General features: G+C 42.7%; 1 protein-coding gene across 1 annotated transcript; it reads left to right on the forward strand.

Moving 5' to 3' along the window:
- Positions 1–1888: 1888 nt before the first annotated feature.
- On the forward strand, positions 1889–10701 carry DEPDC7 (DEP domain containing 7; the record flags this gene model as incomplete). Its single annotated transcript, XM_082484818.1, has 9 exons — positions 1889–1961; positions 4377–4764; positions 6423–6553; positions 7457–7646; positions 8369–8583; positions 9651–9793; positions 9995–10120; positions 10221–10299; positions 10487–10701. 9 exons carry the CDS (start codon positions 1889–1891, stop codon positions 10699–10701), a joined length of 1560 nt encoding a protein of 519 aa, XP_082340944.1.
- Between the last annotated feature and the right edge of the window lie 2704 nt (positions 10702–13405).

Raw genomic sequence — 13405 nt, forward strand, 5'->3', positions numbered from 1 at the left:
TGTGTCACTTTATTTCAACAACAATGCAAAAATAAATTATTTTTAAAAATTAAAATGAACTCAGGCATTTACTGATTTGCAGTTAATATATTTTGACAATGCATCAAAAAAGTCCGGCATCAAACTATTCCAAAAGTAGGGAATAATAAAAAAAAATGTATCATGGAAATCCCCATTGACCCATGCATTATATGTGTTTATTAGGTTCTTAAAGGCAACTGTCAAAACACACCTATGAGTCAGAACTGGGGTTTTTTAACATCTTCCTCTCATCCCTCAAGAAAGAAATCTCTGTTTGTCACTTCCTATTCTTGAAAAACAATATGAACTTTTATTTTCAAAGGCCAGCATTTTGTTACAGTTGGAATAGATTCCTTTTTCTCTGGGCTTAAGCCCAGAGGCTTAAGACTTATTTGTCTGAAAAACTTAAGCAAGAACTTCCACTCTTAGAACTCCATTAAGTACTTCATTGCTTTGTCCGTGAAACATGGAGAGATCTTTGTTTGCTGTAAGTTTGTGGTTTCTAGTTCCCTGTACCAATTTTCATAGCGTAAAATGAAGTCCATTGTTTATTCATTTATATATGATGAACAAACTTACAGTGCCCTACCTTTAAGTGTGACAAATAAGCACAAAAGAAGGCTAACTTGAGCTTCAGTGGATAGCACACGTCCTGCACTTTACACCTGCTCACACGGAACTGGTTGTAGAACAGTCTGAAGTTTCACTGGGGATTTTGTTTTGCAAAACTGCCATTAACAGTTCAATAATCTGAGAACTTAAAATGAATTTTTGTGTCACTTGTAATATCTGTTATTTGAGTTTTAATGTGCATTGTACACTTTTAGAATTTGTGCATCATGGAGATCATTTTGGCTTTCCGTCTGCTCCTATTGAAGTCAGTCTAAAAATACAATTCAATTTTATGTTGTCCTAATACACTGTCACTGAGTAAGAATCATCAAAATATTCCCTATTTAGTGGAAAATTATGTTGGATCTCTCAGCTGTATCCTGCAGACAGTAAAAAAAAAAACTTTTATTACCCTGAAAGTGAATTTATTATTTCATTCCAATAAAAAATTCCTACTGCTATAATAAACAGCTCATATAAGACAGAGGGAAATTTCAACCATATGTGGTTGTTCAAGCCACGTGTCCTGTTAACAAGCAAGATCATTGTTGAATTGTTCATCCACAGTCACGTATGAGGCCTGTTCTTGGGTTAACTTGAAATATAGATGACCAGTTTGATTTTTTTTTTTAATTACTCAGTGCATACAGGGAAAAGTTTGCATTCTGTGCTTTAACAACAGGGTCATATATCCCGTTGCTAGGATTGCAGGGTAGCGTTTGTATCGCTGTGGGAAGCATCAGGGATTTGGCGGTTGGGCGTTTCAGCGCAGACAATGCTGTTACCCAGTTGAGAGCAGCAGTACCCTCTCGCACCAGAACCATAACGCTGGTAAACACACAGACTTCGCTGCATTTTTTCCCCGAGGACAGTCACAGTTTATGGATCTTGCTGGTGTTCACAGAAAGAAAAACATGTCAACCTGTCCGGCCGCGAGTCAGGCAGTGCCTGGTTGGCAGATAGGCCTGGGGTGTAGCTCCGGGACGGGCTGGATTTCACCTCAGCGTTCCCCTCCCCGAGCCGCCATCTTCCCTGTCGACTGCTCTGAGGCGCTCTCGCCTCGCGGCGGCCCCTCCGCAGCCCGCCGGCACGCGGGGCAGCCGTTCAACCGCCGCCGCCGCGCGCGCTCTGCCCCCGCCCCCGAGCCTGCCCCGACCAATGGGGGTGGGCGTGGGCGTGGCGGCCCGCCCCTTGACGGGCTACCTCTTCCAGCGGGCGGCGGGCGTCGCAGTAGTGCGTGGAGCCGCCGTCGGTTATGGCTACGGTGCGGGAGAAGGCGGCGGCTTTGAGCCTCAGCGCTGTCTGCAGCCCCGCCGCCAGGCCGACGGGTACGGGGCAGGGAGAGGGGCGGTGGCGGCTGAGTGGGGCCGGGGGAGCAGAGGGGGGAACCGGGCTGCAGAGTGCCCTCAGCCTGGGCTCGGTGGGCTCAGCCGGCGAGGCGAGGCGAGGCGAGGCGGAACGGGTCTGCCCCGCTGAGGGCTCGGGGGGCCGGAGCCGTCCTGCTGTGCGCCTAGCCGCTGCCCGTCGGGAGCTCCGTGCCGGCGCTTTTCCCCGCTCCACGGAGATTCAAAAGTTGGCCGCTCTCCGCCGCCGGTGGAGGGAGGTGTTTCCGTCCGGGAGGCCCCGTCCGGGCTTCGCGCCTGTTCCGCCGCCGCCTCTCCCTCACCTCACCGAGCTCGGCCGCCGTGGTGGCCCCGCGGCCCGGGCTGGGGGCTGGCGGATGGGCAGCGGCGCCGACGCGGTGCCTGTCCAGTGCCCGCGGGGCGGCGGTGGGTAACGGGGAGACTCGAGCAGCTGTTTCTGTCCTGAAAACGAGTTAAAAAAAAAAGCAGGTGGATCGTTAATACAACGTAAAGGGCTAAAGGTCGCTTCTTGAGAACAATTTCTGCTTTTTTCCCCCACCGCGTCACCTTAATACTTAATGCCACACTTAATACCGCTTCCCCTAAAAAGATTTGGGGCAGGGGGAGGAGTGGGTATGGAAGAAAGAGATGATAAAGCAGAGGTTAATAGTAGAATTATCGCAGGTAGTATGTGTTGGTATTTATTTTAGTAACAGAAACCAGCGATGGTGTATGTTTGGTGGTGTTGGGTTTGGGTTGGTTTTATTTTTTTTCCTTCCAAACAGGCTAGTCAGCTAACAAAAAAGTAGGGCTGGAAGGAAATTCTGTGTTGTTTTGTTTGTTCTGCATATCTGAAGGTATCATCGGGTTAAAGTATCAGCAAGTGCGTGCTTTGTCTGTCTTGTACTTTTAAAGCTTTGGAAACTGGACGTTCTGGAAAGTTTCTACCTAGTCTGGTTCAATGCCTTGTATTAAAAAGCTTTTTTTTTTTTTTTTCCCCTGATATAAATCTTTTCATAAATTAGGTATCTAATTGGTAATGGCTCTGAAGATAACCATTGCTGTCCTTTAATAATAGTGTTGGTGTGTTTAAATGCTACTGAGTTCCCTGCTTTTTTTTTTTTTTTTCCCTTGTTTTCTGAATCTTTACTGCCCCCCTAACTTCCCCCCTGCTTCCACTCCCCCTGCCAACTTGCTAATTTCTGGGCTCTCTGGTAGAAGGAGATCAGCTGAAAACTCTGGTGCCTAAAATTGGAATACAATTCTTTAGTGCCACTTCAGACTGAACAGAAAAAAGACCTCCTGCATCTCTGTGGAAAATGTTCATGGTAATATGTTCCAGAATGAGTTGCATGTTGGTGGTGTTTTTTTTTTTTTTAAACACTGCATCACACTGTTAATTCATTTGGTTTGAGGTCTGTCATAACCCCAGATGGCTTTCTGTAGGATTGCTGCCAACTCCTCATTCCGTATTTTGTCCTTGAGCCTTTGATTTCTCTCGTCTTCCTCTGCTTTCTGTCTCAATAAATTATTCATTTGATTTACTGAGAAACATATATTCTAATTCTAGCCTCTCTGGTGGCTGTAACTCTTCCCAGTTGGGTGCCACCTGCAAACTTCATAAGTAAATCCTTCCTGTGGAGGCTGAGTCTAGCCTCTGGTCAAACTGTTAGTTGTTAGCATGCTATTCTTAATCAGATTGGTAAATGAGTAATAGTTCAGTGGTTTTATTGGGGGAGGGAAGACTGGTTGGCTCATGGAAGCAGCATTGAATACACAGAGCTTAAGTCTCAGCTGGAGCTGTGGTGGCAGAAGGCTGTTCTGTGGGATAGGTGTTGAGTGAGTGGTGTCTTAAGAGAATTCTTCATCTGGTTAGTGATATGCTAGGCACTGATACTAGGTAGCTTGTGTGTATGCACAGTCCTGTAGGAAACAAGGTTTTGATGTGGCTCTTCATCCCTGCTTCCCTCTTGCCTGCCCAGCTGTATAGTTTTGTCAGTGTTAGCAGAGGAACTGGTGAGTTACAAGTACGTACAGCAAGCTTTTGGTTGTGGGAATGTTGTGCTTAGGAGTAGGTTCTACAAGCATAACAATCGGGTGATGGAGGAATGTGCAAAAGGATAGTGCCACAAAGTGACAGGCTGAAAAAGTAGAAACTCCTAGTTGCAAAGCTCCAGGCTAATGTAGTGAGAGCAACTGCCAGAGTGTGGTACATTGGTACAATGCAGGCAGACTTGCTGAGAAAGTAGCAAAATGTTAATACATGAGCAACTCAAGCCAACTGGAAGTCTCAAAGATTTTTAAATCCTTACAAGATTCGTGAAAGCTAGTAGCCAGAAAGGGGGCAGTTCTTTTCTAATTGCAGCATGAATTCAGTCTTTATGCTTTCTCTGTTCTCAGGCTTTAGCTTGGCGCAGAAACCATTTGGAGCAACATATGTCTGGAGCAGCATTATCAATGCACTTCAAACTCAAGTGGAAGTGAAAAAGCGTCGCCAGAACCTGAAGTGCTATCATGACTGTTTTATTGGTTCAGATGCGGTGGATGTTGTCTTTGCCCATCTTCTACAAAACAAGTATTTTGGGGATGTTGATATTTCCCGTGCTAAAATAGTGCGTGTATGTCAAGCCCTGATGGATTACAAAGTATTTGAGGCTGTTTCCACTAGGGTCTTTGGAAAAGACAAGCGGTCTGTATTTGAAGACAGTAGCAGTAGCCTCTACAGATTTACAAATGTCTCAAACCAAACAGAACTTGATAAAGATTACCAGCATTGTACACCACAAAGGTTAGTACATAATGGAATATGAAAATAAGAAATCTTTTACAATGGGAAAATCTTCTAGGGGAGAGAAGGGGAAACTGATGTACAATTACAGGACTGGGGGGGGGGGGGGGGAAGTAGATACTGTACAGATGTTTGTGGGTGGAAGATAGGTAGGAAACAGCAATTTGAAGTGAGTAAATCATTCAGCCTGCATAGTTACTTGTTTTCTGTGTCTGTTATCACATCGCCTTGGGGGAGGGGGCTAGGAGGGTAGAAATTAAGTGTGTTACAGATACTGATCTGTTAGGCTCTAGACCAATATAACCAACTGGAATTCAGGTGCATCAGGCTAATGCCACGGAACAATCTTTAGTCACTGCACAACTAGATATGTCATAAGCTAGTAATCCATCCAGTTTTTAAGGATAAAACAGGTCAAAAATAGTTTCCTTCTTTCGTCATCCTACCTTCACTGCACTTCAAATTTAGCTTTTCAAAGTGTTTTCAGCTGCTTTTTTATATGTGTATGACTTGTTCCAAGGCTAGGTAGCAGGCTGTTATGCTATTACATGCCATTGTAGAACCAGAGGGAAGTGCAATTGTAAGGTTTTGTTCCCCTGTCACTTTAAGAGTGAGCAGAGAAAACTCTGGCACTAAATAAATCATCACAAAACAGAGCACACTGCTATGTAGGTGACACTTTGTCAAATGACAAAAACTGTTTAAGGGAAGTTAAGTGTTCATCTCCAAACATATTCTTAAGCGAAACTACATTCATGTAGTTATTGCAATAGTTATAGCAATACACACTGTTGAAAATTGCAAATAGTATTGATCTAAAAAGAAAATACCTTATATGATTGGTGTGCTTATGAGTAGCAAATGTGAACTGAAGTGCATCAGCCCAACTGATCAGAAAATTCTAGAAGCAGAGATTAAAAATGGATAGTTCCTTGGTTCTGCTTCTCCCCACTCTTTCCCACAACTAGCTCTTGTTCTGTGCTAGAGAAAACTGTCCCAAGCTTTCATTTGGAGAGGGGAGGATTTGTGAGAAATAAAAAAGCACTTTAATCAAATGTGATTATTTAAAAATATATTCATCGCAAGGGCTGTTAAAGCAAGATTCTAGAATATATTGGACAAACAGTCATGAAACCAGGTTATTCGTGTTCCGTTAGTGTAGAATGAAGGTGTTTTTCTTCTGGGCAGGGCACAGATCTATTGAATTGCACTTCTTCATTTAATGAAAGGAACAGATTTGTTGATTCACACAGCTTGTCACATACATAGCAAAGATAGCAGACATCAAAAGGATTTTGCAGTGCCCTAAACCAAAGAAGCTAGGGAAATCAAAACTAAACAAATATTCTTGGAGAAATAGTAATTTTGTAGCTACTCGATAGCATATGAAAGCGGTTATGAAAAGAGCCAGCTAACACCCAGAAATGGGTGACAGGTTTCTGAAGCCTTCCACTAGTTGATGGCATGAAAAACTTTAGGAGTGGTGTTGCTACAGAGCAACCACCTTCTAGGTTTTTCAAGAACAGCTCTTAGTTTTTGTCCTCATTTTGCTGTCAGGAATAATGTCTTAAAACTCTAGACATTTTGGGGGGGGGGGGTGGGTTGGTTACCCATATATATGGATATAAATATATATAAAAATGGTTTTTTAATCTCAGGCATGAGAAGAGCATGTTGTTTCACTCTACTCCTGTCAAACCAGAAAGCTTGGAGGATCTCTGGGAAAACCTGAGTTTAAAGCCTGCAAATACCCCTCAAGTAAACATCTCAGACAGTTTGTCCCGTCAAGGTACGCCAAATGATGTCTCGGTCATTTGTTTGCGGAAGGAAGATAATAACTGTAGGACTGGAAAGGCTTATGCCTGTTGGATTGGAGTGGGAGTCAAACTGACTCGTAGTATTTCATGTAGAGCACTATGTTGTAACAAAGGCAAATTATATTTTTTGCAGGCTTGCTTTTTACCTTTTTATTTCATCAGAGAGGACCCATTATCACTAGTTGAAATAAATCAGTGTTGACTTCTGTGGAGAAGAATACACAATTGTATGGAGCTTGGTTTGTGTTAGGAACATTCTTTGTAATATTCAACTACTTGCGCTATATCTGTGCTTGACTTAATCATGGTCAATAGTCTGCTGTTAGCTAAAACTCTTCCCTAGCTTTTTAACAGTGTATCTGCAGTGTCTGTCACTCTTTCAGTATTGTGTGATACTGTTCTTGACAATTCATGTCTTCTCTCTCAGACTAAACTATGATCTAATGCGTTGTTTCATTTGATTAAAAATGCTGATGAATCCTAAAAACTCTCAAAAGTCAAACCAGATCATAATTGTTGAAGCTGTGATAAGGATAGTGTCACTGTTACACTTTTTTTTAAAATCACTTATCTAGAACAAAGATTGCTTGCAAATTAGAGCACAAAGAATGTTAAGCACTCCAGACTTCTCCAAAAAGCAGTTTCCTGACGTTTGTAGTTAACTAAACAAATGGCTAATTCTTTCCTTTTTTGGTCATAAAATGCACTAAAAGCTGATAAGGGCCACTGTGTCTGCTACTGTAAATTTTATTTTGGTAAAATTAATCTGTTAGATTAGGACTGATGGGAGCATGGGGTGTTGTCTTTTTCATAATCTGTCTTTTTGCACATGCTCAATCTCCATGCACATGCTTTGTGTATTCCACCCTTCCTAGTTATTAATGAAGTATGGCGAGAACAAACAATTGCTCGACTGCTGCAGCTTGTAGACCTTCCGCTCCTTGAATCTTTACTTGAGCACCAAGAGATCAGACCTCAGCTTCCACAACCAAGGAAGGGAACTGGATATGTTATCACAAGCAACTACCTAGACAGAGAGATTCTCAAGGCTTTCAGTGACTCACAGTAAGTATTCGTCGGTCACCTCTGCAACTTTGAAAAACTTTCTGCTTTCAGTGTTGCAGAAGGGATGCACGTAGGCACTTCTATCTCTGTTAGCTTTACTTAGATAGCCATTGCTAAGCTACAAACCAGAAGTAGCTGAGACAACTTCTGCTGACCCCTGGCAGAGTTTTGAATAAAATCATAGTATTTGATAGTATTCAGAGGGGGAATTGTTTGCTGCATTGAAGGAAGATTTTGCTATCTTCTTGAATTTTTTTTCCTTAAAAAAAAAAATTACCTGTGAGGGAATATTTTTAGTTTCTCAAACTATATTAAAAAAGCCAAGAATGCTGAGCCTGATACTGTATATAAATACAGTTTAAAACATAGAAAACCAGTCTGAATCTGATCAAGGTTCATGTTTCTGTTTATCTAGTGATAATTATGTCCTTGTCTAACAGTAGAGGACATTACTAACTTTAGGTTTAACTGCTTGTGACTGTCTACCTGTGTGGATTACTAATTCTTCATCTTGATTAAATACATAACAAAGAGGTATGCGGCTATGATCTACTGAGTATATCAGGAAAAGTGTGGTTTTGTGTGTGTGTTGGTTTCTAATGTATTTAAGTACCTACGCATGCAGTGAGAAACCGATCCACTTACTTTCTGTGAAAAACAACACAACCAACTTTGAAAGGCATCAGTAAGTAATGCTACAAAGTTAAACCACTCTCTTCTAGAACAGACGAATGGCTCTCAGCAGCAATAGATTGCTTGGAATATCTTCCAGATCATATGGTGGTAGATGTTAGCAGGAACTTGCCTGATCAACAGGATAAAGCAGACACATGGAAACTACTGCTGTTTGAAAATATTGGTAGATATTATGGCCAAAAAAAGGAGCCGCTGTTAAGCCATGCATCTGAAATCCAATTAGGAATTGCAGAACTACTAGGTAAGTAAAATAAAGCTATATTCCTAAGCTTATGTGAGATATATACTGATAAACTGAGTATTTACTACATCAGCCAAGCTTAAAGGTTGACTTCTGCAAGTTTGGGGCTCTTTTTTTTTTTTTTTTTTTTTTTTTTTTTTAATTTCTAGTCACAAAGACTGTGCTTTGAAATTTTTGGTCCCGACTATATGCAGTTCTGTAGTTTGTATTCAGGTCTGTGCAGAACAGCTGCAAAACTGGAGTGCTATAACTTGGGAATAGTTGGTATCCATGGAAATTAAATATAAATACAGTCTAATATTTAGGCAGTAAGATCTAAAGTTAAAGCTGAGTGGATGCTTTGTATTCCATTCACAACTCTCTCTTCTTGTCCATAGAAATGTGCATTTCTTAAGTTCTGTGTTTTGACAGCATTTTAGAAAACTTTTGATGCTTTAGTCAACAATTAACATGTACTCATCCCTGTTCTTATTTTTCATCTTTCTCTGGCTTGATTATTCTTCTTGTTCCATGTTGGTAGGAATATCTTGCATTTATATCCCATTCCTCCTGCCTACGTGATAAAGGGGGGCTATTAGTACAACCTACTGTAAATAATTCACACGTCTAGAATGGGTATTCTGCATAGTAAGGCCAATTAAATTAAAACTTGTCAAAGCTCTACAAAATGGTTTGCAATTAATTCATCAAGCTAACTCATTTATCTAGGTCATGTTCCTCTCTTCTTGGGAGATCTCTCTTTCTACAACAAGAGGCTGTTCGTTTTCTTAACAGAACCATTTTCCTTTTTCAGTATTTCACATTTCATTCAAGATGGTTGAACTGTAATTGAACTTAATTGAAAGTGAGTTTTCTTAAATATCAGGCTAAAAGCCTGGGTGTGGGCTGTTCTCAGACTGCATGCAAACAGCTTTCATCAGCCTGCGAGAAATTTTGGGGAGAATGAATTGCTTTATTTGACCAGTTGCCTTTAGAGAGATAAACATCTCTTCAGTGGCTCATTTAGGTGTTTTATTGTAGCATTTGTTTAAATAAATATGGCAATAGATACCTTTATCTCTCCCCAGTGAATGGGAAGATGGAGCAATCTTTAGAAGCTGTTCAGCTCTATTTGAAACTTCTAGACAGCCAAGTCAGGGAGGAGTTCAGAAGACTACTGTACTTCATGGCTGTTGCAGCACATAACTCTGAGCTCAAACTACAGAAGGAGGTAAATGTGCTTACTTAACTGTTACATGTTGCTTTACACTTACTGAACTCTAGAGGTCCTGGATACTGGTCAGAAAACACATTTGTAGCTTAAATATGTGACTACAGGAAAAGCTATGACTCTAGAAGAACAAAGGTGATGCCCTTCTTAAAGGGGAGACTAATTCTCCTCTTCTGGTCATAATTTCACATTATTCTTTAGAGTGACAACAGGATGGTTGTGAAAAGAACATTCTCTAAAGCTATTATCAACAATAAAACCTTATCCAGAGGGAAAACTGACCTCCTGATCTTGTTCCTTGTGGATCACCAAAGAGATGTGTTAAAGGTAAGTGCTAGAAAATGACCAGGTCTTTGTTATCTTGCATGCTTATGCAGAATTGTCTTTTTCTAAGATGCTGTTTGACTGTCCTCTCTTCCTATTCAAGATCCCAGGGACACTGCATAAAATGGTCAGCAATAAACTGGTGGCTTTGCAGAAAGGCCAAGATCCTAGTAAGATAACAGGTAACAGTTTAAACTGAACTTTTTATTCTTGTCATGCCCCCAGATAAGAAATAGAAGAGACTGAGATGATGCAAAAATACTTGCTGTAACAATGACTGATTTGACTCTAACGGAGGATGGGCCTATAGAATCTCAGGGGTGGGTGACTGTGGTGTTAATTATCTGAATGTCTCATATTTCCTTTTAGGCTATACCTTTTGCCAAAAACTTGATGAAAGAGAGTATCGTTCCAACACAGAGAAGACCACAAAAGATGAACTATTATCTCTATTGAAAGCTATTGATGAAGATTCAAAGCTCTCTGACAAAGAGAGAAAGAGACTGCTAGGTCAGTTTCATAGTAGTAATCCAAGTATTTTTATGCAGTATTTTGGAGACAGAGTTACTAACATGTGTGTGTGACTTTAAATATAGTTTACTTTCTATACTCCAGCATTGAAAACACTAATATATTTGTAAATCTTTTGTATTCATGTATCTAATAAAATTATTTTGTGGAAACGGATGGAATTTATACAGTCATTACCAAAGCCAATGTTACCGTAGTTTAGCCTGTACTTGTAGTTTAGCTTTGCTCATTTTTAATTGCTGTAGGGCCAAGATAATCCTTCCTTTTCCTCACCTAAAGCCAAGTCTATTGACTCCCTCTATTCAGGTATCAAAACTGGGGAGATGGGAAGTGCCTCTCTGTGAATGGGGTCTCTCTGCCTTCTTTAGCCCCAACACTGAATCTTATGCTAAACAGGTTTTTCTAATTGTCCTCACAGTATGTGACTCCATCATGTAGCATTGATCTATGACTTGCTGTGTAGTGGACAGAGCTGAAAAGCATCTTCTGCTTGATATTCCACAGCTTTACTTCAAGCTTGCCAGCTAACTATACTGCGTATCTATATGACAAATTGCCGTTTTAAGCTAAAATGGCACCATATTGAAGAATTGTCAGGGAAGATGACTTTTTCCCAGCTGAATCCTACTCTGTACGCTAAACTCCTATTGAGTCTCCTGGGATGGTAAAGATATCCTGGATTTTTAAGCCAGTCTTGTCTTTGGCTGCCACAGAGCATACTGTTTATGGCTAGTTATCTTCATCCCTGCAGTGCTTTGCTCTGTCTGTAAGTCTTATTTATGTCACCAGCTGTAATTAGAAAAGAGCTGGAACAAATTAAAAGCCTTTGAGTTTTCTTATGGCTGTATATTTTTATCTATGTCTAGTCTACAGTGGAAATCCCGAGCTGTGCAACACAGGCAATTGCAAGCAGGAAAATATATAGCATCATTGGAGTCTAATTTTGACTCTTGTGGATATATCTCTGGGATGATGCCAGCAGAACTTCGTTAGAGTTACTGTTGCAAGAAATAACAAATTTTGTGCCATACGCAGTGTCGATAAAGCTGTTCCTTTATTTGGGAGCAGAAAACTAGTTTAATTGAGATAAAAGGTAATTTAACCATGAAAGCAAAGTAATAATAACTGTTACAAACCCATGTGCTGAGCTGTTTTTAAAAGCACAATCCTTTTTGAGATTCTACTCTGTAATGTATTGCTAAGTAACTCTTCAGTCATTAGTGGTGTCTGGTGCCACTGGTTATTTCTTCTCCAGAGTACTTTCTCCGAAAGCGAGATGCTGAGTTGGTGTGCAATAGGACAACGTGTTACTGTATTCCAGTGGGGGATGGAAGACAAACGTATAAGAGGCTTATTCTAGTCAGTTAGAAAGGACTTCTAAAAGATAATCAGTTCTTGAAAACTAATAGCATGGGGGAAGTGTAACCCTTTTTAGTAGTTATGTTTTGTAGTTCCTAGTTAAAACTAAAAGCTTTTTATTATAAATGCACTTTCTTGGGAAAAAGTGGCTTAACCCACACTTTAAAACGTGAGGGTGTAAATGCAGTTTCTTGTTGTTAGAATTTCTGATCATATTTTTCTGAAGTTACTTGTACCGTTGCATTAGTTGCCTCTTTGGCAGAAGTGCATTCCCTTTTTGGCTCCTGATTCTGTGTGCCGTCTGGGCTGACCTCACTTTCTGAAGAGGATGAGATTTCTATCTTGAAAATGAGTTCCTGCCTACGGGTAGCGCCTGCTGGAGAGTACAAGTTCTGAATGACAGATATCACTGCACTGTGTGAGTCACTGCTTGGTGTTGGTGCCAAGCTTGCTTTCAGGCTACTGAGAAGCAGTCTGCAGCGGAGAACAGGGCAGGAGCGATGGGTGGCAGGGCCAGCATGGCCTTTCCTCTCTTTGGGTGTGTAATACAGCTCCTCTAACAGTACACAGGGTTTCAGTTTGACTGAAGGGACTGATGGTTGTGGTGTGGGTTGGGTAACATGTCTGTGAGTGAATGCATCCCCGTGGGACAGCAGTGACAAGCCGTGGCTTCTTCCCCTGCTTTCTGGGTGGATTTAATCTAAATGAGCACAGCGCCATAGGGGCAGACAACCGGTGATCTGTGTTGGAGTCCATTGGGGTGCAGCACTTGAGTGCTGTAGGGACCTGCTCCTTGCCTAGGTGGAGACACGCACACCCCGCAAAAAAAAAAGCAGCGTTGAGCCATAATATTGAGGATTATTCGTACACCCTGGCCCCTCGAGGCCCACTTTGGGAGGAAAAACCCCCAATAAACACCCAGAGGGGCGTGGGTGGGGGCTCCTCGCCCCGCCCCGGCGCGGGGAGGTGGCTGGGCGCGGGGCGGGCCGCCGGCAGCCGCTGGGCCCGCCCTGCGCTGGGGCTGCGCCTCCGGCCCAGCCTGGCACTGCCGGCCGGCAGCAGCGAGCCGGGGCCGGGAGCCCGCTCCGTTAGAGCCGGTGGCCGCGGCTCTTTCTCCGAGCGGCGGTAAGGCGGCGGCGGGGCCCGTAGGCTGAGGGAGGCGGCGGCGGTGGGGCGGTGCGGGGCGGAGAGGCCGGCGGGCCTCCGCGGGCCTGAGGCGGCGGGGAGGCCCCGGGCCCGGCGGGGGCTGCCTGAGGGACTGGGCCCGGGCAGCTCCATCTCCGGGAGCTGTTTGCCGGGGAAGGTGGCTGGGATTCGGTGCTGCTGCAGCCCCTTTTCTCTCCGTGCCTCCCCCGTTTGGCGTCTGGAAAAACACACGCACCCCCCGGCTGCGCTGCG

Source organism: Vanellus vanellus (genome assembly GCF_965231255.1).
Source record: "Vanellus vanellus genome assembly, chromosome: 6".
Taxonomy (NCBI): domain Eukaryota; kingdom Metazoa; phylum Chordata; class Aves; order Charadriiformes; family Charadriidae; genus Vanellus; species Vanellus vanellus.